The sequence below is a fragment of the Euleptes europaea genome, chromosome 1 (assembly GCF_029931775.1).
Source record: "Euleptes europaea isolate rEulEur1 chromosome 1, rEulEur1.hap1, whole genome shotgun sequence".
In the NCBI taxonomy this organism is placed as follows: domain Eukaryota; kingdom Metazoa; phylum Chordata; class Lepidosauria; order Squamata; family Sphaerodactylidae; genus Euleptes; species Euleptes europaea.
In genome coordinates, this window is record NC_079312.1 from 121,235,961 (window position 1) to 121,261,456 (window position 25,496).

The 25,496-nt window shown below is 42.3% G+C and overlaps 1 protein-coding gene across 2 annotated transcripts in view; it reads right to left on the bottom strand.

The window, feature by feature from the left end:
- Positions 1 to 746: 746 nt before the first annotated feature.
- Positions 747 to 25,496, bottom strand: part of METRNL (meteorin like, glial cell differentiation regulator) — a 32,037-nt gene continuing 7,287 nt past the window's right edge. For both annotated transcript variants that reach the window (XM_056865102.1, XM_056865110.1), the window contains 3 exons: positions 24,450 to 24,838; positions 3,753 to 3,812; positions 747 to 1,535 (listed from right to left, as the gene is read on the bottom strand). In XM_056865102.1, coding sequence (XP_056721080.1) covers positions 1,219 to 1,535; positions 3,753 to 3,812; positions 24,450 to 24,838 — 766 coding nt within the window. In that variant the 3' untranslated portion in view covers positions 747 to 1,218. The remainder of the gene's footprint in view (positions 1,536 to 3,752; positions 3,813 to 24,449; positions 24,839 to 25,496) is intronic.

Genomic DNA, 25,496 nt, shown 5'->3' on the forward strand with positions numbered 1-25,496 from the left:
TCCCTCCACCAGCTTCTATCTTCCCTTATCAGCTCCTTCCCCACCCACAACCTCCTTCTCCTCCTCTCACCCCTCGCAAACCACCAGGGAAAAATAAGTTCCATAAATGGGAAGGAACTCCACAAATTCTTTCAGTGTGCCTTTGGTTATCAAATTGTGCAAAGCTGAGATTGTTAAGGTCACATTCTTAAACCAATACGAGGGAGATATTCAACGAGGGAGACACTCTCTCAAGAGTGGTAAACCATTCTGGGTGTTACAAGTTCAGGACTGAGACCTTTACTTGTGCATTGAAAGCAGTACAGGATTCTGGAGCACATCTCAATACTGGGTATGCATGTACAATCTAGGGTGAAAGTAGAACGAACTGTGCAAGGTAAAATGAGGTGAAAAAACCAGAACGTCAGATCAAATCCAGGAACTTTTTTTTTTTTAATTTCTCTTGAATGGAAACAACTCACCAGCCTGAGCAAAAATTGCAGGCGGCAATTGTACCTTCTCATATTTTTTATTTATTTGTGTGTTGTTGTTGTTGTTTTTTTAAAAAAAAGAAAGCAAGTGTTTGGTTTCATAAATTTCTGTCATAAGAAACAATTTCAAATTGTACACCAAGCTTTTTACAAAGCATCAATGTTAAGATGGTTTCACTGGCTTCTACCATGCTTTTGTCCATTTAGACCATGCAAAACTGCTACATCTGCTTAACACATTTTAAAACTTTAGTATTACAAAGATACAAAGATTCATCGGTCAATTGGTATTTTTAAGACATGGAGGTTGTTTCGTTTCTTCGTTTGCTTTCTCTCCCTAAAGAAGCTGCAAAGATGATTTCGTTCATATGGACAAGATGTGGGATTGCATTCAAGCCTTGGATCCTTTGAATTCGTACCTCAGTCACTCGTATTAGCATAACAGTATCATCGGCCAGAAGGGTTGGCTTGTGTGGTTCTTGTATTCATAATATCTTAAGAGTTGGAAAGTACCTCAAAGGTTAAAAAAAAAGTCCAGCCTCCAGAAGCAGAAAGTCGTCGACTTAAACTTTCCCTGATAAGATGCCCATCCAGTCTTCTTTTAAGAACTCCCATAAAGGAGATCATTTCATTCTGGACATCAGATTGTTCCACCACTCTGTTATTAGTCCCCATTTAGGTCAGCGCATCTGCAGCAACTAAGAATTAGTTCTGGCCAAGGAGTAACCTACAGGTGAAAAATGCCATATCAGTCTGGGCCAATTTCACATGGATTTAGCCCTTTGTCCTTGGCCTCTTTGTACATCCTTTGGAAGTCCTTGAAACGAGGGGCACAGCCTAACCTGGCCTCCCCAAAGTGCATGCGGCCTGTGAAGAGGAAGTCTCCTTCTCCTGGTTTCACCCCACATTGCAGCAGGGTCTTAATCTGTCCTTCCCAGATACCAGTTTCCTCTGCAGGTTTGAAGATCTTTGTCTTCTGCCTGTAGATTCTGTTCACGCTCACATCGATTACAGAATCTTGCTCTTTTTCCTCATTAATTACATTATGGATGGTACCTCTGACAACTAGGGAGAAAATATACAATTAGATTAGAGAGCGTTGTGTAGGCAAATACACAAATGTATAATACACACAGACACCAACCATTCTCTTTCTTATTAATGTAATTCTGGATAGGCTGATATTTGGGGGGCAGTACATCGTTTATGGTTACCCATTCTTGAATACATGTACTTCATGCAGAAGTCTTCAATATAAATTATAAGCATTACCAAAGCAACTCATGTGTGACCCACTGGCTATTATGGGGGACGACAGAGCACTGAGTGCTCATAAAGCTACATCTGCTGCAAGCAACAATGTACTTTTCAGGCTTTGTGAAATATAGAAAATTGAGTTATCACCTGTGCGTACAAACAATAACATCTCTCAGCTGTAGAAGACTGAAAAAGGGAGACCCCAATCATCTCCTTTTTTGCAAGGAACTCATCCTACAGAAGTTAACATCAAATGGGCAAGCATTAGAACATAAGAAAGGCCCTGCTGGATCAGACCAAGGTCCATCAAGTCCAGCAGTCTTTCACATAGTGGCCAACCAGGTGCCTCTAGGAAGCACTGTAAGGGAAATTAAATACTCCTAAGCAAGGCTCAGAGGGAACATTTCAGTTGCATTCTATTAATGGCCCGATAACATTAAAGTTGAATTGTCTGGCACTCTGCCACGGCGAAACACCCCCAGCAAGCAGCCACCTGCCCGGGCAACATTTTCCATCAAGGCCGACTTGAACCAATCCCATTGCAAGCTCTGAACGTTACTTCCACTTTCTTCTGTTCAGAATACTGCCCACTATGTTTGTAGTAGTGGGGGAATGTTATTTATATCTGCAGCATATGCCCAGGACCAGACATGCCCAGCTGTTTCATTACAACATTTACAGTAAATTCCAAGCGTGGGAAAATTGCTTTAATGTTATTTTCCTCTTTGTGATAGTTAAACAGCTACCTCACGAGTCACTTCAGGCATAATTATTTGTCTCTTGGGAGGCACAGTGGAGATAAGAAAATACAACTTGTGTTGCCCCAACTATAATCATAGTAAATTTGCGGACATCCAAACGCTCAGTAGTCAAACACAAGCTCTCCCTTGGGCAAAAGATATCCGCAGCAATACGACATCAGTAAGCTTACAATACATGTATTGCCTACTCTCTTAGATAAACTGACAAAATGGAGGAAGGGCGAATGCTGTGAGCCACCTAGTCCCCCCTCAGGGGAGAAAAGGGAGGGCATAAATGAAGTAAATAAATTACAGAACTGATCAGGTTTGTTTTTGCCATCTTGTGACTAACAGGCCGTTTTTGTGGATCAACTTAAGCTGCGATGGCACAAGCAGTTAGTTATAATTCTGCAGCCATCATATAATCCCTTTCCTAACCAGCAACTTCTCTCAGGTTTTGTTATATCTGGAGTATATGGGGAAAGACTCCATCTCATCTCCAACATAGAGCAATTACTGAACTCATCCCCGTTCAAAAACGCAGATGAACGCCATGTTTGCCTGTCTTCAGTTTTTGTCAGGGCGCTATCTAGGAAACAAAAATAAGGCCAAAGCCAATGGTGCAAAATAGGTTAAAAGATTTTTTTTTATTACTCCAAATAAAAATCCCCTGCGCGTTTCGCCCAAGGAGCTTCTTTAGGGAAATCTGTAGTTATTGCAGTAGTTCTTATGAGCATAAATTCTGTAGCAAGTTGCTAAGGTGAGGACTTTACCATATGCTAGTATCTAGTCAAGGCAGTATCTCTCTAATTTGGTAATTTGTACCATTGGTCCTAGCCTCATTTTTATTTCCTGTTATTGGTGCGGCCCTTTGATTTCTTCTTAGGGCTCTATCTAGGGACATTGAGAGGAAAAATATCTGTTGCCTGCCCTCTACAAACCTTTGAACTTCTACCCTTATTACTGTACTTGGTCTCCCTTTGCCCACTGCAGAAGGGCGTTAGCCAAATACAATGGCTTTAATTGAAGCTCTTCAGAGCTAAAGCCCATAAAGCCTTCCCCACCATCACCCTTGATCCTTTTGTTGCTCTTGAACACACTCTGTTTACTCCAAAGGGGAGGAGAAAAGGTCTCCTTGTTGGTCACAATCTGGGGTTTTCAGTTTGTTGACTGTTTGTGAAGTTACCCTCAGGGCAGATCTGGCACTTTACCACAATAAGGGAAGAACGGTGTTTCGGAGAGATGGCAGAAGGAAACAACAGTAAAGAGAGCCAGTAAAACTTACCAAAGTCACTCGTGCAGACAGCCAGGAGCACCTCTGTGTCACTGCAAGGTCGGCAGGGAGCTAGAAGACAGAAGGACAATTGAGTCCCTTGAGAATATACAATCCAGGCAAAAGCAGTTTTCACAAAAATGTCTTAAGGGCCAAGTCCTAGCCACCACTGAAAACTATATGCAAGTAGGGAGTTCATAGTTTCCAGGTCAACTTTTCTTTTTCTTTTTTTAAGTAATTTTAAAAGATATATAAAAACATCTTCCTCAATTCCAAATGTTCTTGGCTATAGGGTTATATAGTATCTTATTTTCTTATTATCTTTGGAGTGGTTTTTCTTTTCTTATACACATCTTTCTCCTAAATAGGAGGCATGGAGAGTCAAATGATATGGTACAGTACAGAGAGGAAATGGATCCTTAATAACTGCCATGGTGGCAAATTTCTACAATGGCACACCTACAATTGGTTCTCCAATACCACACATCTTTTTGGCTCTTTGGTAATTTAAATCCAAGTCAGTCCCATGCATAATTATGCAGAGTATATGGAAACTTATACAATCACAACAAAGAAGGTTTAACAGCTTTTCACTGCTAGATTGTTGCTCATCAATGGAATGACAAGCCCATAAATCATAGGGTTATTAACACTTCCAGCTATGGTAATGTATACATCAGCATATTTTTGGCCATCTCTCTCTGGCTACTGAAATTCCTCTGTACAATAATTATCTGGCACACAAACTGCAGGCCTGCCACAATTACAGAAATCTCTGGAAAGCACATTTGTGCACATAGTACGCAGTTCACCCATTCACTTCACCTAGAGAAAAAACAACTGAAAATTAATGTGTGAACTACCCGTTAGTTACTTCAGTGCTATTTTAGCAGGAAGTCCTAAAGAACTCAGGTTCACTGAAAAAGGTTTTTTTCAGAACCAGGATCATATGCATATAATAGTCTTATGTGGTTGGGCCACTTCTGACGTTCTAAGAAAAGTGCATCAAAGTTACACTGTGCTGCAAAGCTGACGCATGTGCCTGAAAACAAGAAGATCAAGTGGAAACTCAAGGCCAGATCTATTACAGCCTCAAGAACTGTGCGGGCTGGAAACAGTAGAGAGACCCTACGCTAATCTAATCAAGGAAAGAATGTAGCTGCTCTTTGTACTCAGCCAGCTACTTCTGTCGAGAAGGTAGTGCTGTTAGAAGTGCAGATGTTTCTATAATACCCTATTCAGTTATGGAATTCCTTCCCTCTCAGAGGTCTGCCCTATCTAGCAACATGCTAATTAAATCTACCCACTGGAGGCCCAGAGATCAGGAAAAAGAGGGGAAGACCTCCTTTGTCACCCCAAAGCATCTGCATCCATCATAAAAATGAAAATTCATCAACTGTGCTATGCTTCCAGGTTTATTACAAAAGCAGAACATACAATGGATTGCTGTGCATTAAAACAAAAATCCCAACAGTAGTTACAAGTGCTGAAGTCCTTAAGAGAAAATGAAAGAATGGAATTCTATACCTCACCTCACAATTATGATCCAAATTATTTAATGAGTACATTTTTTCCAGTTATAAAGGAGAAGAGCTTCCTAACCCTAAGCATACTGATTTTAATGAAACCAAGTAGTGTGGACCATGCGCTCATCACTTCTCCCGGTCCTCAATATGCTCAGATGAGGAAGTGCTGATGAGGAAGTGTTGATGAGGAAGCTGTCCACCAGCAGGATATAGCAGCGTAAAATCACCAAAATGCTGACGCTGTATTCTGCATGCTCTAATATATAATATTATACATAATATAGTCTCATAAGAGGAGACTGCTGGGGAGGAAAGTTGAGGAGGAAAACACTGAAAAAAATAGAATATAATGTGAACCGGACCTTTCTCCTCAGTCAGTGTGATCAGGGCTCACAATCTCATGGCCTGATTAGATGAGTGTTCTCCACAAAGAAATCTCAGGTTAACAATCCTCTCTGATATGCACAGAGCCCTTGCTATGCAAAGAAAGCAACAAATTGACGGACATATACTTTATTCAAACGCAAGGTTTCTCCTACTCTGGCATCCATTTCTAATAGAGAGAAGGGAATAGGGATCACTGGATCAGGAAAATGGCTCGCTGAATCAGGGGAATTTCAACATTCAAATACCCAGTAAATGTTCAGCCCACCTTACTTGTTACTTTCTCCGTGAGGTTAAGAGGGAAAGGGAAGGCAGGCAAGCACCTAAGACTCTTACCAGATTGCGATTTCACCCCAGAGAATAATGTCTGACTAGACTAATATAAACAACCTTTCATGGCTTCATTGGTTCCTATAATACTTAAACTTTGAAGCCATTTATACATCCTCATGTGTGTTTCTGGGGCAACATACATCAAGAACTTGTGTGCTCGGCAAAGTTTCACTTGCTAGTGTGCAAGGTGCATCACCGTAGGGGTGATGTGTAAAGCAGTAACTTCTACATTGCACTGAATGGGGAAAATGACGGTGTGCAAGTTACTTCAGTAATGTCTCAAACGTCTTACTGCCTTTCAGCGCAATCCTAAAGAGAGTTACTCCAGTCGAAACCCCTTGAAATTAATGAGCTTAGATTGGAGTAACTCTGCCTTTCAGCTTTTACCGTGGATAGTGCCCAGGTAACTCGATGCCATCACTAAAACTGCTTATGGTAAGATAAAAGAAGAGTAAGACCAAAATATCCCCAACCTTTAAGACGCTGTATTTATAAGCTGACAAAACACTGCTGTGATCTGTAAGGGGGAGAAGGTAAAACCAGACATAGAACTCCTGAGATGTGCTACTCAAAGTTCAAAAATATTCAGACTGGCAAAAAAGAAAAGAAAAAAAGCTCTTTGTGTTTAAGCATTCTCAGGAGAAAGAAAAAACAAATCCTATGAAGAGTACGTTCCTGCACTTTTACATTGATTTTCTAGCGTTGCCATGGAAAGTCATTTCATCTCTTACAACTAAGATGTATAAACAATCCTTTTTTATTGACAGATATGCTATATGCTTAAGCAAAGCCCCGATTCCCACAATGTTGCACAAATTTTTCAAAACCGTTCAAACTGCATTTTCTCTTTGGGGCAACAGGTGAGATACTCCCGACGATCAGAATTTAAAAAAAAAAAAAAAAACCCTAACACACTCCCCAATAATCCAATCGGCAAGAGAAGGGAAAGCAATTTCACTGCATTTCCAAAACCCGGATGCCAGCTCTGTTAGCGAAACCACGGCATAATGCTGGCTTTGTGCATGCTCGCTGCCAAATCAACTGGGAATTCCTTTGATGGGGTATCATGACCTGAAGTAACCCGAGGCAGCCCTTACCCCCACTTACCACCCCTTGACCCCCACTGCCAACTAGCACATCTGAAAGCCTTCTATTTAATTCTCTACAAAAGGGTGGGGGGAGAAGGGATATTTTTGCACCGTCTCCTGAAATGGCTGTGTAGGCCCAGCTGCCTTTAGCCACTTGCCTCCAAGTTTCTGTCGCTTCCGAGGGTGCTTGCAGTTAAGTGCCTTCTACCATTTGTGCTAACCAGTAAGCTTGCAGCACATGTCTTTCCTTCAGCTTGCTCCTTTGTAGATGTTAAAAATGCCTCAGGGGAAAAATGCATATGCTCAAAACTCCATGGGCTTTTTCTCATATTTTCCCATGGGCAATTACCCATGATTAATCAATAGGGTTGCCAACCTCCAGGTACTAGCTGGAGATCTCCTGCTATTACAACTGATCTCCAGCCGATAGAGATTCGTTCACCTGGAGAAAATGGCCGCTTTGGCAATTGGACTCTATGGCATTGGGGTCCCTCCCCTCCCCAAGCCCCGCCCGCCTCAGGCTCTGCCCCAAAAACCTCCCGCCGGTGAAGAGGGAGCTGGCAACCCTAGTAATCAACTACATCACATGATGCTAAATGTAGCTTTCGTACCCTCATGATGTAACCTTGCTCGCCAGCCGTGATCTCTATCCATTGCTACTACTGTATTTACTCCAAAGGAAAACGACCCTAAATGCAACACAACATCCCTAAAAAAGTTATCCCCCCCCCCGCAAAAAAAAGAAATTACTGGAAATAACTGCAATCTGTAAGACAACCACTATCTTTTTTGATAGCATACCATGGACTAGTCTTGCATTGGAGTAAATATTATATATTCTGGAACAGTAACCTAGGGTAAAAGGCAATGGGCAGGATCCCACCGACAAGAGGACAAATTTACCCTCTTTCTCCTAGTAAGTGTAACATGACTATTAATCTCTGTGGGTCCCCCAGAATCAGAAAGGGCTGCTGAGGGCATGGAAAAGAGGCATGCATTCCACTGAAGGATGCATTCCACTGAAGGATCGTGGGGTCCAATCCACTGAATCTATCACCCTTCATGTTTCCAACAGCTGACTAAGGAAGGGGGAAAGGTAATTTTCAAAAATAACAAACGTGACAAGTTTTCCAAGCCAAATATTTTGTGATTATACAGCAAAGGATGCTTCAAACTATGAGAAAAATGGACCCACGGAGACATAAGAGCCAAAGTAGCCATTACCATCTCTTCAGCAATGTCCAGTTTCTAACGTTAAGAAGATGCTAAGAAAGCAGTAAGTGAAGCCTATTCTCCTTTGTGTTCTGGGGTCTGGCAAAACTAGGTTTTACATCCATACCAAGCTTAAAAGAACTAGTTTTTCTCATAATGATTATAAGACAAAGCTGTGTAAATTATAGGGAATGTCAGTCAGGAAGAATCACACTGGAAGCATGAAATAATGCATTTTACATGTATTTGCTTTTAAGAAGTTGACAGGGCTTCTGCTCCTGGTTATGTACATGTAATCCCTAATTAAGTCAATGTAACACATGCTCCATTACCAGATGCATGGTTTTAACATAGATTTTTTTAAAAAATCAACATCAAGTAACTATTTTGGAGCAAAATCTGGACAAAGGCAAAGCTGTTGAACTATTGGCAGTTGTTCGAATACTAGTGGTCAGGACTTGATTATATTCATTATGGGAGGAAACCTATTCCAACACTGGCTGTTCTTCTATAATTACATACGGGTTCAGAAAAGTCCAATTTCCCCCAAGGTTGACAACAATTATGATCAAATCTGACTGGAATGAAAACTTTATGTGGGGAACTATGAACATCTGGGAGTTGTTTTAGGTAGGGTGTATTCAAGGGCCAGAAAAACCACAACTGCAAAGCACTCGTTGTACTCAAAAATAAGAGAACGCGTGTTGTTAGGGTGGTTCTAATGCTACACACAGGGAGAAATGTTTTCCACTGGAATTTGGTTGTTTTTACTATTTCAGTTAGCCACACCTGTTTTGTTTTAATGCATCGCCTTTTGCTGGTTTTAAACTTCTTAGATCTTGGAATTTTATGTATTTAAGCTTTTTGGGGGGTTACGTTTTATAATGAAAGGTATGACTGTTTCATTGATGCTTTTATGAGTATTCTGTATTGCAAACAGCCTTGGGAATTGTTATGGAAAGAAGATGGTTTATAAATAGGATGAATAAGCTTAATCTTGGAATTTGCCTCTGGACCCTTTCAGGCTAAAAGTGTGCAAAAAAACAAAATCTGTTAACTGGCAAATCACTATTTACAAGAGAAATAAAATGTCTAAATCATTAACTTAAACTAAACTTCCTGTTTGTAGCTCAGATACTTCCGAAACCAATACAACAGCTTGTCCCTGGCTAGTGGATATAAATGTTTGGATGAATAAATACATCAAATTATACATTAATTATTTCCTCTAACCCCTGAAATATCGCCCGCATTCAGATATCAGAAACAGCTTCTGTTTGTCCGTGACAGTCATGAACCCAGCTTGTTATTCTCGTACTTGCCCACAACACCCCCAGGCTTTCTGGTTAGGGAAAATTCAAACTCAAAAGTATCATGCACAAACACAACTGCTGGGACTGTGGTGCTGGAGCCATTCGGGGCATTAGAGAAAGGTGCCGGAGAAACAGAGATGGGTGGCCGAAGGCTCCATCAGGGAGACAGCGAAGGTTTGGTTTATGCACTGCCTGCAGGCATAGTATAAAGAATTATCAGTTCTGGGGGGTAATCTTGGGGGAGAGGAAAAAGGCAAGGCTATACTAATTAGGTCATTGCTAGCACAGTGGCCATGTTCCACCGTATCTAAAGTTTCAAGGGAAACTTGAAAGGGGAGCAAAGGAACCATTCTCAACCACTATCTTGGGTGAGAAGTCAATGCACTGAAGACAGCTACAATTAGCAAGAACATAACAAGGCTTAGGGTTATACAGTGCAGACCTAAGCAAAGTTACACCCTTCTGAGCCCGCTGAAATTAATGGCCTTAGAAGGGTGTAATTCTGTTTAGGATAGCGCTGTCATCCTACTGGCAAACTCTCAGTTAAAGAAAATTGTTTCCATAGGGTGCAGTGTTTTTTTCTTTCAAACACTTCCTTCGTGCCTTCCCCTCTTGTATACATTTAACAAAAAAAATTAACTTTAATTTAAAATATTTCTGTGCCACCTTCCCACCCAAGTAGAGTTTCAAAATGGGGGAAGCATCAATCCATTAAAACATTTAAAACAAGGTACATATAAAATAAATTCAATAAAAATGTATAGGACACTAAGGTCTGTATGATGCACTCCCAGTTTGGATGTTCTTCAGAAACAGCAAGACAAAGAATGGTTTACATCATCTGGGTGACATCCAAAAGGGGCAAGGAGACTTTTATATCCCTCCCATAGCGAAGGTGTCCACTTTGTATCCACACTGGAAAAACATGTGGGATGTTTTATTTAATTTATTTACTTTGTTTATTCCTTGCCTTTCCCACCAATGGGGGACCCAAAGTGGCTTGCATCATTCTCCCCTTCTGCACTTTATCTTTATAACCACCTTGTGAGGTTAGGCTGAGAGCAAGCTTCCACAGCAGGGCAGAGATTCGAGCCTGGGTCTCCCAGAACCTAGTCCGACACGCTATCACACTAGTTCTCATAAACATACCACTAGGAGCCCCGTGGCGCAGAGTGTTAAGCTGCAGTACTGCAGTCAAAAGCTCTGCTCACGACCTGAGTTCGATCCCGTCGGAAGTCGGTTTCAGGTAGCCGGCTCAAGGTTGACTCAGCCTTCCGAGGTCGGTGAAATGAGGACCCAGCTTGCTGGGGGTATAGGGAAGATGACTGGGGAAGGCACTGGCAAACCACCCCGCAAACAAAGTCTGCCTTGGAAACGTAGGGATGTGACGTCACCCCATGGGTCAGGAATGACCCAGTGCTTGCACAGGGGACCTTGACCTTTACCCTTTAGGGTTGCCAACCTCCAGGTACTAGCTGGAGATTTCCTGCTATTACAACTGACCTCCAGCCTATAGAGATCAGTTCACCTGGAGAAAATGGCCGCTTTGGCAATTGGACCCTATGGCTTTGAAGTCCCTCCCCTTCCCAAACCCCGCCCTCCCTCCCCAGGCTCCACCACAGAAACCTCCCGCAGGTGGCAAAGAAGGACCTGGCAACCTTACATACCACCCCCTTCTGACTAAGGAAGGAGTAGTCTACTCATCCTACTTCTCTCACTGCTTTCAGAGAATGCAGGACCCTTCTTTGTTCCCGATATTTTGGAACTTCTTCTGTTCCTCAATTTCAGCTGAACACGTCAACAAATTTCATAGTTTAATAGGCAAATGAATTTTAAAGGCCTGAGTCACACAGGAGCTCACACCTGAAACACTAAAATAGGCGATTTAAAGGATGAATATGCTGAATGTCCAGACTGACAAAAACTCCACTGAAAATCAGAGCCACTAACACCTGTGGAAAGCTTAAGCTCTCTCTGCAGGGATCCTGAAGTTTGCTGCTACAACTGGGGGCCCAAAGAAAACGTTATATACAAACAAGACCTAGGTGTTCTCAATGGTCCTTTCAGAGTTGAAAAATTTATTAATCTCAAATTCCCTTTCATTTGTTTTAAGTCTTGTGGCTCCTTGTCATAAAAAGAAAAGGCAAAGAAAACAAGAACTCCATTCCTTTTAAATATTTACCATCTAAAAGTATCCCAGCATCCTTAGACTTTTTCCTGCTGGGATTATGGTATTTCGTTTACAGTTAAATGGCTTTTAAGAAATCTCAGTCAAGAATCCCATATGTAGGAACTTAGTCCAAGCCAGGAAAAAGGAGGGAGGGGAGCGGTCCCCCTTCCTAAGAAGAAAATAGTGCAGCAGCTGGTGTAGAACTTGGCGAGGGAAGAATGGACTTCAACGCCAGTGCTGCCTCGCCTTGAAGACCATGAACAGGTCCCCCCTCTCTCAGCCCAACCTACTTCACAGGTTTACGACAAAGGATTCAATGGGATAAATTCATGTATGCCAGCCTGAACTCCTAAATGTGTGAAATGAAGGGAGTCAGAAATGAATTCCATACTTTATTGCTGCAGACAGATTTACAGACCACTGAATACTTGTCATTTTTTTTTGAAGGCTCTATTCGATTGCTTCCAAGAAACGATTAAATCAGGGCAAAGCCCAACAGAGACTTGTAGGAAAGAATAAACCCCTTTCTGACATGGTTTAAAAACCAGGATTCTCACAGCATCTTGTGAAGCAATGCAAGCAGTTGTTGAAAAAGAAAATTTCCAACCTCGCCCCTTCTCCACTTAACTTATGTGCACGCCTTGACAAAATCAAAAGAAATAAAAAGGGAGATCAAGCACGGTGAAGATGGATAACCCACATAGTGGGGTACTACACCATTACAATAATTCGTCTCCAGCATTTTCCTGTCCAGACAAGATGTAAGAGGTGAGCGATTACACCACCCAAATATCCAGCAATGTGTTGATCCTATCACTGAAGGCTGCAATTTGCATCTGAAGAACTGCATCCACCTTGATGTTTCACAAATCATGTAGGCCTAAAATAGTCTAATATTGCTGTTGTCTAACTTCATTCTCCTGTAGTCTACTTATTTGCTCACTAGAATTCCCACAGTCCAGCAGTATGTTTTAAACTATCCATCTCTTTTCAGCTTGAATTTTACCTTCATAGTGAAAGGCTTAAGTGTGTTACATGGTCCTGCATATACACTCTTCCAGGCCATAAACAATGTCCTGCTGAGCGGGACTAAAGTCAACCTCATCATGCATTTTTTGCAATAAGCCCAGCAACCAACAGACACTGTGTGGTCTACTGGATATTGGTCATAATCTACCTCCCACCCACTTCAGCTCACGCAGATTGCCTAGAGCAGCAGCATCCGTTCTGTGGGTCCCAACTCAAAAGTGTGTTGTAAAGCCCATGAAAGTGGACCCCAGGCTTTTGTAGCTTTTATTTGTGAATGCTCTGTTGTTTAAGTGGGTTACCATACCAAGAAAATTTGAACTTGTGGGAATCAATGGCCTACAGACTCTCACAGTTTGTGGTGGGTGATAGACTGGAGTGGGAAAGTCATGGAAATGAAGCAAGTTCTCCGAGGGTTGCTGCCTTTCATCCAACCATTTTGCCAGTATTTAATCACTGAATACTGGAATGAGTTCTGCTATCAGGTCATATTGGCTGTCACGTAGGCATCATATGCACTATTATTCCAAGGCAATGACATGGAATGGTGAAAACACCCTAAATTAATTCTCTCCCACTTGTGTAGTAAACATTCCAATAGTTGTTAAGATCACAACTTGCTGCCTAGGGTCAGGAGTTGTCAACATGTTGTCCATGGGTGCCATGACACCTGAAGAGAGCCAGCATGGTATAGTGGTTAAGAGCGGTGGACTCTAATCTGGAGAACCTGGTTTGTTTTCCCCACTCCTCCACATGAAGCCTGCTGGGTGACCTCAGGCTAGTCACAGTTATCTCAGAACTCTCTCAGCCCCACCTTCCTCACAAGGGGACGGATGTGGGAAGGGAAGGTGATTGTAAGCTACCTCCTTAAGGTATAGAGAAGTGGGGTATAAAAACCAATTCTTCTTAGACACCTTTTCTGGTCCTCGCCATGTGTTTTTAGTAAGTGGGCAGGGTGAGATAGGACTTCTTGCAGATTTTTTAAAAAAATGTTGCTTTGGCAGCATCTGCCACCACAGCACAAGGATCTTCATGCTGCAACTGAAAGTAAACTGTGTGTGCAAGAAAATATTGTAAAACAACATGTTTGTTTTAAAAGGCATCCTGATAAAGTTTCTGCCTGAAATGTTGAAGAGTTACTGTCAAGAGTTATGGATAACCTCAATCCCTGGCATTTTGTGGTTATCTCTGTCTCTTGTGTAGTGTTCGCACTGACCACCCTGTGCCAGAATTCCAAAGGGGCCTGCAGGCTCAAAGGGGTTGGGGATCCTTGGCCTAGGTCAACTTCCACTTAAAAAGTTGGGAACATCTACAGTAGCCTCTTCTTTGACAGAAAGACCAGCGTGATGTTGCTCCATTAATCGCGGGGGGGGGGGGGGAATAATCATCACCCTGCTTTAAGACGGCAGCTCAACCCAAGCTCCCTACCCCCTTCACTTCTGAAACTTGTTAAGTTCTTATCTGGTATTCTGCTCCAGCACAAGAATAACTTTCCCTTGCCCTCTGGTATCAGGACAATAAAAACTAAGAGCTGGTGTATATTAACCCAAGCTGGAAAAGTGCCAGGAAAGTGTCTCAACCCCATGCGGAATCCAGATCAGAGTGGAATTGAATTAAACGACAAAGAGCTGGTTAAAGCTAAACTTGGAAAGTAAATTAGTGAAATAAGATCAAAGATTAAGGGAGTCTTTAAAATATCCTAAGCAATCCTTCACGAGTTCTGTTTCTAAAAGAGGGCATAGGTGTGAGAAGGCATGGGTTTTGGTTTGTCTCAGCTTTTCCCTCCCTACCCAATTTAATCTTCAGCAGTCTATTGCAACAGCTGGAATTGTAATCAAGGAAGACTGGAGAGAGTAGTTGAATCATCTGCAACTACTGTTGGCAACCAAAGGCGCAATCAACTAGGAATTCTCTTTCGCAAGCCCCAAAGAGATGATACAGGTTCTACAAGAGACAATGCTTGAACTGCTCCCACTTGTTTTATAAGGTAATGTATTTCTAAGACTGTACGATGACTCCTTTTTATCCCATCCTTTCTCCCTGGAGTGTGACAAGCATGGTTAACCTCTCCCCCACACATGTACCCATTTCATCCTCACAATGAACCTGTAAGGTAAATTGGAGTACGAGTGACTTGTCCATCCCCCCCCTCCCGCCCAGTACTTTCTCACACAGTAGAGATCTGAACCGGGTCGTCTTATTCCTAGTTTGATACTCAAATCACTACAGTGGGGTTCAACTTAGAATCATGTGTAAAGTCAATTATTGGACTTTCTCAGGAGTTGGATTATTTTCTTGCCTGGTTTATTCTTAGGCTTTGTTCAGAGCAACAGTAACCATACCTCCCTATACAGCGATTTCAAAACTGCACGTGGTTGAGTATGAACAACCCATGTTCTGATGAAAGGCAATCGGCATCATGCAACTTCAACAGCATTGAGAATTAAGCAAGCTTATGTGGATTTCTTTATTGTACAATATATTCGGTTGCAGAGATAGGTCAAAGAACTTGAACATCAACAGCCTATGCTGATAGCTCTCCTGAGTATTTCCCCCAACACCCCCAACCAGGGATGTTTAAACAGACCCCTCAGTTACACAGCACCTCCTTTAACTTAACACTGTCAGTTCCATTTAGGTTTAGCAGAATCAGCCATGAGTAATCCCAAGACACATTTAGAGCCCATTTGTTTCTCTTTAACAAGGTTCAAACTGCCAGGCGTGCTGCTTGCCAACTGCATGTTAATTGTGATATTCTAGGAGAGACACGGCAAAGTCCTGGAACTTCTTGCAGATATTCAAGGCTGCTAGAATTGTGCATGAGGCAGGTTCTTCTAGGACTGTACAGGGTGGCTTGGGTATCCAGTCGAATGACTGAAGGAAATGGTAAACACACTAGAGATGGCCACAATCTGCCTTCCCAAGGTGACTTTAACTCAGATACTGTGCCATATACTCTTCCATCTCCAGTATTCATAGCTCTGCAAAATAGTTGTAAACATATTAACAGAATTTTCTTCTCTACAGTGCATTGGCTTATTTGAATGGTTCGGACGTTGTCTACTGCAAAATTGTATTTTTGCTAAGAGCAGGAAACTACTATCCTTTCCACTGATTCCAGCCCATTGGAAATACTGACAACTCTCCGTTCCTGCTAATTTTGAAGTTAGCTGAGTCTGAGAAATTAGCATGCAGAAGATTAAAGGGGGAGGAGATATTCGCCACATGAGCCATAATGAAACCTGCTGGAATGCCAATGGACCATAATCTGGCTAATACCCCTTGACTGCTTTCAGCTCTGGCTTCCACCACATCAACAACAAAGTTGGATGTGTCTTCAGCATACGCATGCCCCTCATCTGCCTTCCTCCAGCTATGCCATTAGTATCACAATTCTAGTGTCACCTTTGACACCTTCTGAAGCAAAAAATGGATGCTGAAGCTTTTTGTAAACCAGACTAGAAACTATGAGCCAGCTAAGAAAATTCTTTTGTGAGCCATCAGGGAGACTCTTTAGAACTTGATAGCTTTCCTCCAGCACCATTTTAGGCCTTCTATTTACCTTGGATTACATTCATGAGATCCTCTAACACAGAATTGCATTTATCTAAACATCAGGATTTATTTTTGCCCACTAACCTTGTTAAGTTTATTTTCTCCTCTAATGTAACCTACTCCATCTGATACATGCAGCAGAGCAAGCCTACCCCTACAAAAGCCGATGCTATAGTTAAAAGTTATATTAAGGGGTCTCACCCACTGCGACGTTCAGAAATGGGTGGGTCACTTTGCCTGAGAAGGGTTTTAATCTTTCATTTCATGGCAAGGGCACATATAGATCCTGTTTATACCCTTCATACAGAATAATGGATTGGCTTGTATGGGTATCTTGAGACGGAAGCTACCCATACAAGCCAATCCATTATTCTGAATGCCTACTTCCCAGCCTCTTGGTTTCATACTCCCAACTGGTTTACATCTCCTTCCCAAATGGCTGTGCTGAAATGAGCACACATCTTTTACCCACCCAGCCAAGAAAACATGGTGATGATTAGATAAGGCAGAGCCAGGTCTAGCTGGCTCAGAATTTACTGGGATACTTATGTAAGAGTTACAGGTTTACATTTCCATTCCAGCAATTAATCTGAATCACATTATCTTTGTGTGTTGGCAGAAATCAACTTTTTAAAAAGATGCAAGTATGTATGAAGGATTAGCAAAAGAAAGCATCCATTTATTAATTTTCATAACCTGTTTTGCATCTATGGAATGGGATGCATCACTGTTGGGGAGGGCAGTTTTCTTCTTCTAACCACTGCCTTTGGGTGTAACCTTGCTTTGGCTCTGAAAAATATAGCTTTTTTCCCCTCCTCCATGAAAAGGTCATTATGTGTCTTTTGGCAGGCAGAGCTCTGTAAAGCGGGTTCCAGGGGCCTGTGCAGCTTCAAATAAGCTATAGCAAGTGACTATTTGCTCACACATCCTTCCGCCCTTTCCTCTCCTGCCAACAAAATTAAAGTCCAAGAGAATGGGGCAAGGGATGAATAATAATACAAGGTTCAGCTGGATGTCTATTTGATATAAGAAAGAGAGACTGCATCTAGCGAGAAAGGGAAAAATCAAGTATATTAGCTGACAATTGTAGAGGCATGAAGGAAGCTAAAGGCCATCTAGGACCTGTTCAGAATATACCCACAACCCCAAATCCCATACATAGTGATACCAGGGAAACATACCCCATCTGCATGTGCCCCTTCATTCAGAATATAATAGCTCAACCAGAACATACCCAATGCAGACTTAATATTGTCTACTCTTAGCCACAGCTAAGAGACTGGAATGGGGCTGCGTTTCCCCTTCCTCTTGTGCAAACTCCTCCCTTTCTCGTGCAAGCACTACCTGTGGTATAGCATTCTGTCTGCATCAGTATATCATGGTTAAGAGATGGGCAATACTACATCTGCACCGGGCTGCCATGATTATCTGAGCACAGAACTCCTAGACCTTTAATTCACACCTCACTTGGAAGCAGGGTTTGGCTCATGGGGTCATAGAGATCTGGCATTCAAATAGCCACAAGCACCTTCCAGTTCATGGACCTGTGTTACAGTCCTCTACCTAGCACACACTGGGGTTGCCAACTCCAGCTCAGGAAATTCCTGGAGATTTGGGGCAGTGCCTGGGGAGGAAGGAATTTGGGGAGGGGAAGGAATTCAGCAAAGATGTAATACATTAGAGTTCATCCTCCAAAGCTGCCCCTTTCTCCAGGGGAAATGACCTCAGTAGTCAGACTATCACACTCTACCCCTAGGGTCACCACATGCAGATGGTTGGGGAGGGGAAGATTATCTGAATGGTCTTTTCATCTCCCCCCCCCCCCCCGCCTCACATATATCCTTGAACTACACAGAAAGTAGTTTCCAGAGGAAAACATTCCTCAGAACTTAAAACAACTTAAGGGGAAAGGCTTGATATTGTTCTTAACTCAATCAACGTTTGAATACAAGCATTTATAAAAGTGTTTTCAGCCAGCTACCGGACATTAAAATGTAGGAAACCCATAAACCAGCAGAACCTGCCTTACAATGAGCAGATCTCATCAAGATAAAAAGAAATGTTTGTTAAAGTTTGACTCGCCTAATACAGAGCAACCCCTGAAGGTAACAGGGGCTTATATTTCTCAATTCCAGTAAATTAAGTTTGCAGATCTTGGCTAAGACACAGGGAAGCAGTTTTGCAATGAAAACCTAGACCTAGGAGTTAAAGCACTTTCAATACATGGAGGGATCTCTCACAGAGTAAAGTGCTTTTCAACATGAATAAGAGGATTGGAATCCTTGCTGAACAGCTGCAAAGAGAGATTGTTCAAGTTCAGTGAGAGACCCCAACTTTCCTTCCACTTAAAAAAAAAAAAAACTTGAGGCAGCAGTGTGTTTCTTGTGCAGCAGTTACTATCTTGTGTAAGGGTTGCTCACTCAACTCCCCCCCCCCCCGTTTGTTAACTTTACAACTGCTCAATAGAAACTCCCATTTCAGATTAAACTGTATAAAAGGGTGTGTGAGAAAGAGGCTGATTGGAAGGGAAGCAATTTTCTACTTTAGTTCTCTTTTAACAGTTTATGGACGTATCAGTGGAAGAGTTTTCTTGAGATTTTGGTGGAGACTTTGAAAAACAAAATACTGCAGAAAGGTACTGAGTTGTCCTTTCTGTTAAGAGATGGAAGTGTTGTACACTAGACTGGAGGAGTAGCCCCATAACCAGCCTCCCCTTCTATGACATTTAGTACAACTTACCCCCTTTCCTGATTGATTTCCTTATGACATGCTTTTCCTGGCCCCCAGGGGAACCAACTACAGTTAGGCATGTAGGCTAGAGGTGTGGAACCACACATTATAAAGGACATTGACAGCGGAGCGGACTGGGGTAGATATAGGAGGGTGAAGGAGGGCAATTCAAAATGGGGCTGCTGGTGTTATTTGTAACCTGAAATTCTGCCCGTAGAGCCTGTGGGGGAAAAGCTACAGCAGGAATCATAGAGCGACCACAGCATGACGAAGCTTCTGTCTCTTAACAGGAGGCCTGACAGAGGAGTCCAATGCAAAGTTACTCCAGTCTAAGCCCGCTGAAATGAATGGGCTTGGACTGGGGTAATTCTCCTTAGGATTGCACTGTTAGGGTGTCTCTATGAATAGTGCTTTCACAATCAGTTCCAATACAACCCTTTGTAATTCCATCCTTATGGAAGGTGGCAACATACATAGAAAACCAGAGCCACTACTTCTTTCTATCATTATACACACATACCCACATATAATTTCTGATCATATCATGTGCTGCATTTGTTCTTCCTTCTTACACAACCCTGGCCTGAGCTCATGTTTCCATCAGCAGAACTGGTAGTGGGCGCAATCTAGATACACAGTATCTCCAGTCACAGCAATCCAACGTTGGAAAGTTTTCACAAAATCCTGCCTCGAACTCATTCAAACATACAGTGAACCAGCAAGCCAGATACATTTACACCGGGACTAAATATAACCCTTGCTGTTAACCATCACAAGAAGATTTTTCTGTGAAGTGCTCAGACTTCAGCAGAGCTCAGTGCAGAGCGACTGCTTTGCACTGAGAAGGTCCCAGGTTCGATCCTCCAGTTTAAAGGATCAGAGAGGTACTGTGAAAGTCCCCTGCCTAAAACCCTGGAGAACCTCTGCCCATCAGAACAGATAATACTGACCAAGGTGGGGACTCACTATCAGGCAACTTCATGCTATGTGCAAGTCTACCTCATAGCAAGCCTTGAAGTGAAGTTACTGTGGTTTTGACCAGAAGTTTTGCTTTTCAGCATGCTTCCTGCTGTGGATCCCTTCGTAACATTACCATCTCGTCTAATGTGGAAGAATAAATCTGCAGCACTGGGTGATGAATTGCTAAGGAGGAAAAATGGCTAAACAAACAGATGTAGTCACTTGGGTTTACAGGATAGCGTTCGTTCAAGGCTCTATGAAACTCACTTGGGAACTTGTATTTTTTTATGGCTCTATTTGCAAAGCCCAGATTGAGTGGGAAAGGAGGAGTATAAACTAATAAAGCACCAGGTCTACTAATTAAAACCCTTGGCACTCTGCCGATTTCAAGGCAGCTTGCTGATGCACTCTGCAGTGTCATGATCCTGGGGGGGCAGAACACGTTGTTAAAGTATTAATGAGATGACTGGTACAGCCTTTGATCATGGCTGAATTAAGAAAGGAACAAGGAAAAAAACAAAGGTAGGCTTCAATAACGCCATTGGGGTGTTAAGAAAACATGCAAGAATTCATTTCTGTTGACGGGAACATGACTACAAGAAAAAGTCAGATTAACAAATAGAAAGTTGGGTTAAGCCGCATCAAGGCTTCGACCCCTCTCCTTTTGGTCCTGTTCTTTAAAATACTAGGCTCGATACTCAAAGAGAAAGAGAAACACCACATATTTCTCAGGCCAAGATTGATGCAAGCCTTCCTTTGAAAAGGTAAAGGTCCCCTGTGCAAGCACCAGGTCATTCTTGACCCATGGGGTGACGTCACATCCCGTCGTTTACTAGGCAGACTGTGTTTACGGGGTGGTTTGCCAGTGCTTTCCCCAGTCATCTTCCCTTTACCCCCAGCAAGCTGGCTCCTCATTTGACCGACCTTGGAAGGCTGAGTCAACCTTGAGCCGGCTACCTGAAACCAACTTCCGTTGGGATCGAACTCAGGTCGTGAGCAGAGCTGGGACTGCAGTACTGCAGCTTACCACTCTGTGCCACGAGGCTCCTAAGCCTTCCTTACATATATGAATTTAACCCAGATTGCACACCTACAATTCTAATAGCACTTCGATATGCTTTGCCTTCATTTGATAATGGAAAGTCTTGTCAAGTCACAGCTGACTTATGGCGACCCTGTCGGGTTTTCAAGCCAAGGGACATTCAGAGGTGATTTGCCATTGACTGCCTCTAGGTAGCAACCCTGGACTCCCTTGGTGGTCTCCTATACAAATATTACTGACCCTGCTTAGCTTCCAAGAGATTGGGCCACCCAGGTTAGGCCTTCCTCATCTAAGTTCCTCCTTTATAATAATTCGGCTTTACAGGATATGGTTCTCTTGTCATATGCCTGGAGCTGAACACCTAGAGCTGAACCATAGGGTCACATCTACTTCCACCAAATCACAAGGATGCTTTCAAGAAGATACGTGCAGCTCTGGAGAACTGAATCATCACTTGGCAAGTGGCCATTTCAAAATCAGGTTTGCAAACTCAGCAAATTTGCTTCTTGTTTGCAATCTGATGTTTTCATATTTCAAAATCAAAGAAATTTATTGAAGAACTATCTTGTCTGCAGATAACCTTGGCTATAGACCGCTCCACATAATCCCCTTAATTCCAACCCATTATCTGGCAGCCACAAACACAGGCGCAAATCAGATCTCTCAGATAATTCTGTTTGTTCATTACAGACATGAACCTGGTTAATTGCCAGGCTTGCATTCTCCCATCTCCTCTTCTAACTAAAAGAAAAAAGGTCTTCACCCTAACTCCAATTAGCTTTAAGATCCAAATGCAACTGTTTTCAGCAATCAAGGTTGGTTTCTTTCTCTAACTGGAATTCTCAACCAGGATTAAACTGTGGTTAAGAATGCCAGTTCCATGGACAAACCTCGGTTAGTGAAGGTACTGGCATTCAGACAGTGGCTTCTATCCAACGAGATCTGCTCCTGGAGTGGAACTTTCCTCCTTCAGCCCACTGAATCCCTAAAATGTTGTTCCTAGGGTTTAATAACTTTCAAGATCATAAAAGGCAAAGTGGGGGGGGGGCAGTCTGCTCTTATAGGAAGAATCAGCAGAGCTCTGCCCATCTTCTGAAGACAAGTGTCCATAACCTTTTAGAACCACGTGGTTGGATAGCAGGCCATCATGTCTGGTTGGTGTTACGCTAAAGACTTCTGTCTTCAATCCCAGTGTGATGCATGAGAGGAGCAGAGAAGAGGGAGGGAGCGCATGATCCTGGCAATTAAGCAAGTACGTTTATGACCTCTCTAGTGAAACTCAGCCAGCCAACCACAACAAGTCCTATCACCGCAACCAACCGTGATGTATCTGAAAGTGTGAACTATCATCTATCACTGTTTTTGCCCCCAAAACAGTCTTACGGTCTTTTGGTTTGATGCTATATATTAACAGTAAAATCCCAGAGGAGTCCTCTCCCCCCAAAATTAAGGTGCTACTGGTCTCCTGTTTTATTTTTTCAAAAAGATTTGTTCACAGCCCAGTATTTTTTTTTTTTACTAATTGTCTAACGTTAAAAAATATTACTTAACTATGATGCTTCTATCTGTATGGCTCCAGAGGTGATGGATGGAATATAACCAGAATCTCAAATGAATTATGCTTTAGAAATCCAGTTCTTGGGATACTGAAGTAACTATTTGCATTTCCTGATGTGGGGGAGAGATTTAAAAAGTGCACCACATTTACCAGCTGTGATATGTAAATGCTCACAGAAAACATGAAAGTGACATGATATACAACATAACTGGACTAGTCTTCCGGCTTGCAGTTTGCTACTAAAATGACCCTCAGGATGAACCTTGCCCTTGAAGAAGCTTTCTTTAAGACCAAACTTAAGACCAAAGTTTCTTTAAGACCAAACTTGGAAGCACAGGTAGCATCAGGGTTAACTAAAGTCCTTGCAGAAACATTTGAGATTCCAGGATCTCTTTAGGACTACTGCTTTAGAAGACGACTGCAGGCAATGCAATAAGATTGTTTGGTTTGTTCTCAGATTGATAGTTGTAATGACAAATGCGCCATCTATCCGCTACAGAAGGTGTTGCAGTTGCTCATGACAGCTGAAAGTGATCAGCAAACTATACATATAAGGTCACCAAAAGCAGACATCTATAACCACAGACACATTAAACTCGACATACAGAAAGCCACAGTTTCTTTGATGAACAGAAGATCTCCACTTGCCAGGGATGGGGAGTTCTTGAGGCATAAATGGTTGCTGCCTTCTAAAAAAAACTGATCACTGCAGAAGTTTGCGCAAAACTGAGTATGAATACAGATTTGTTAAATGATGCAGCAACATGGTATTTTTCATTCTGCTTCATGAAAATCAAGCCTTATCAGTTGTTCTTGTAAAGTACCAAGTCTGGGCTCTGAAAACTACATACTGAAGGCAATCGTGTCGACCTGTCTCTGCAAGCCTGTCCAATAAAAGGATTTCTCTGCAAACCTGCCCAATAAATAGATTTGTCTAAAAGTGTACAAAGTCACTTAACTCCCCCCTAAAACTTGTTACAAATAAAAGAATCCTATAGCACATCTTTTGTGAGATCAACATTAGTAGTTTTCTGGCCAGCCTGCAAGTTCAACACAATTTTTAGAGTGGAAAGAAACATCACAGCATAAAGATGCAGAGTTTTGTAAAGAAATAGTTCAACAATGTCTGTGCGAGAAAAACTCGAGGGGGAACATGAAAGCGTAATGAATAGGCAGAGCAGGACTGAGGAAGTATAGCAGCACATCAAAAGGAATGGGAAAAGGAAGAGAGTTGCCACTTGTTTAACAGTGGCTGTAGCACCGCTCACCTTTAAGCTACTGTACCTGCAGCACAACAGGTGTGCGCAATTCTCACATACAGGTATATCTTCTGCTTGGAAAGGATATTCCTGTAGGAAGCCTGTTATGTGACTTCGTCCTAAATTCACAATGGAGGACCCTTCTTCTGAATCACAATGGCATTACCACCATGATTTGGAACCCACCTAACAATTCTAATCTGTACACGGAGTGAGGGAGAGGAAGGAAGGAACCAAAACATCTGGGAGAATGTCTAATAAAATCTCAAGTTGTCATCTTCTAACAAGAAAAATGGTGACCACTGACTTGCTATGAGGAAAGAAGTACCCACAGCTATTCAGGGAAAAAGTTGAAATATACTTTTAAAAATAAAAATCTTAACTTTGCTACATCCAACTTCCTTAGCAGAGAACCTGTTGTTGCGTATGGATGAATAGCCTTCCTTACAACTTTCCACTTCCAGAAAACAAGTAAAAATACTGCTTTTACACATTCGTTTTGCACACACATTAAACATTTGAGATGAGAACTGTCAAGTATCTTACAACTTACCATAAACCATGTGCAAATCTGATGCTGTCCCCTTGTTTATCAGTTCATACTGGAAGCCCGTAATCTTCCGACTAATGTCCTGCTGAGGGGTAGCCTCAACAAAGAGTCCCCCCTGTTCAAAGCTGAAGCAATGCACTCTTGTGGGGCTATGGTCTCCATCCCGGAACAGCAATTTCAGTTCTCCAGTTTTTTCCAAATAAATATTTGCTCCTGCAGAGTCTTTAAGGGGCTTTATGCAAACAGTCCAATGTTTGGAAGAGGAAGGGAAAAGATTTGGTCGCAAGTTGATTATCAGTGCTCCTGTGGGATACATCCATTCTATGGATCCTTCAGAACAGCGGAGGTAGACCTGTTCCACATCTTTTTTGTGAGATTCGTGCGTTAATCCACTAGGGGGAAAAGACAAAGATAAGTTATTGTAAGAGTGAATGCATTTTATTTGAAGACACTACATACTATACTCTTCAGGGTCAGAGAAATTGTGCAAACGGCTATGAAGACAGTGGAATGTTTCAATAAAGTATGCTTTATGACAGGCGTCCTGAACACTTGGAAACGGTTTCTATTATGAATTCAAGTGTCGACATTTCTCTCAAAATCCCTTAAATTTCCATTAACTGACACTTTGCTGGATCTCCGCAAGGTTCAGTTTATGTACATCGACGGACAGAAGTGATAAAGCCAAAATCATTTGTGAAACCTGTGGTTGCGGAGAAATTTTGAGCCCCAATAGTCTAGCCCTGCACTGTGATCACACTGACCATCATAAGCTCCTGACATTTGTGGCTTGGTTCTAGCAGAGGATTCCTACAAAGAGAAGGGAAGGGATTTCAAGCTTTTACCTTCTCTTGCTGAAGACCTCCAACTCCCCCTCATGTTGCCCCTTGGAGTCCCCCTGCCTCCCCCCAGGAACAACATTTCAGGGAGCATTTGGGGCTATAGCAGGAAGCGGAAGAAGTCTGATGATGGAAATCCCTTCTATCCATGGAAGTTACTACTGGATCCAAAGCTCAGAGAACAGCTACACGATGTCAAATGAGTCTTATG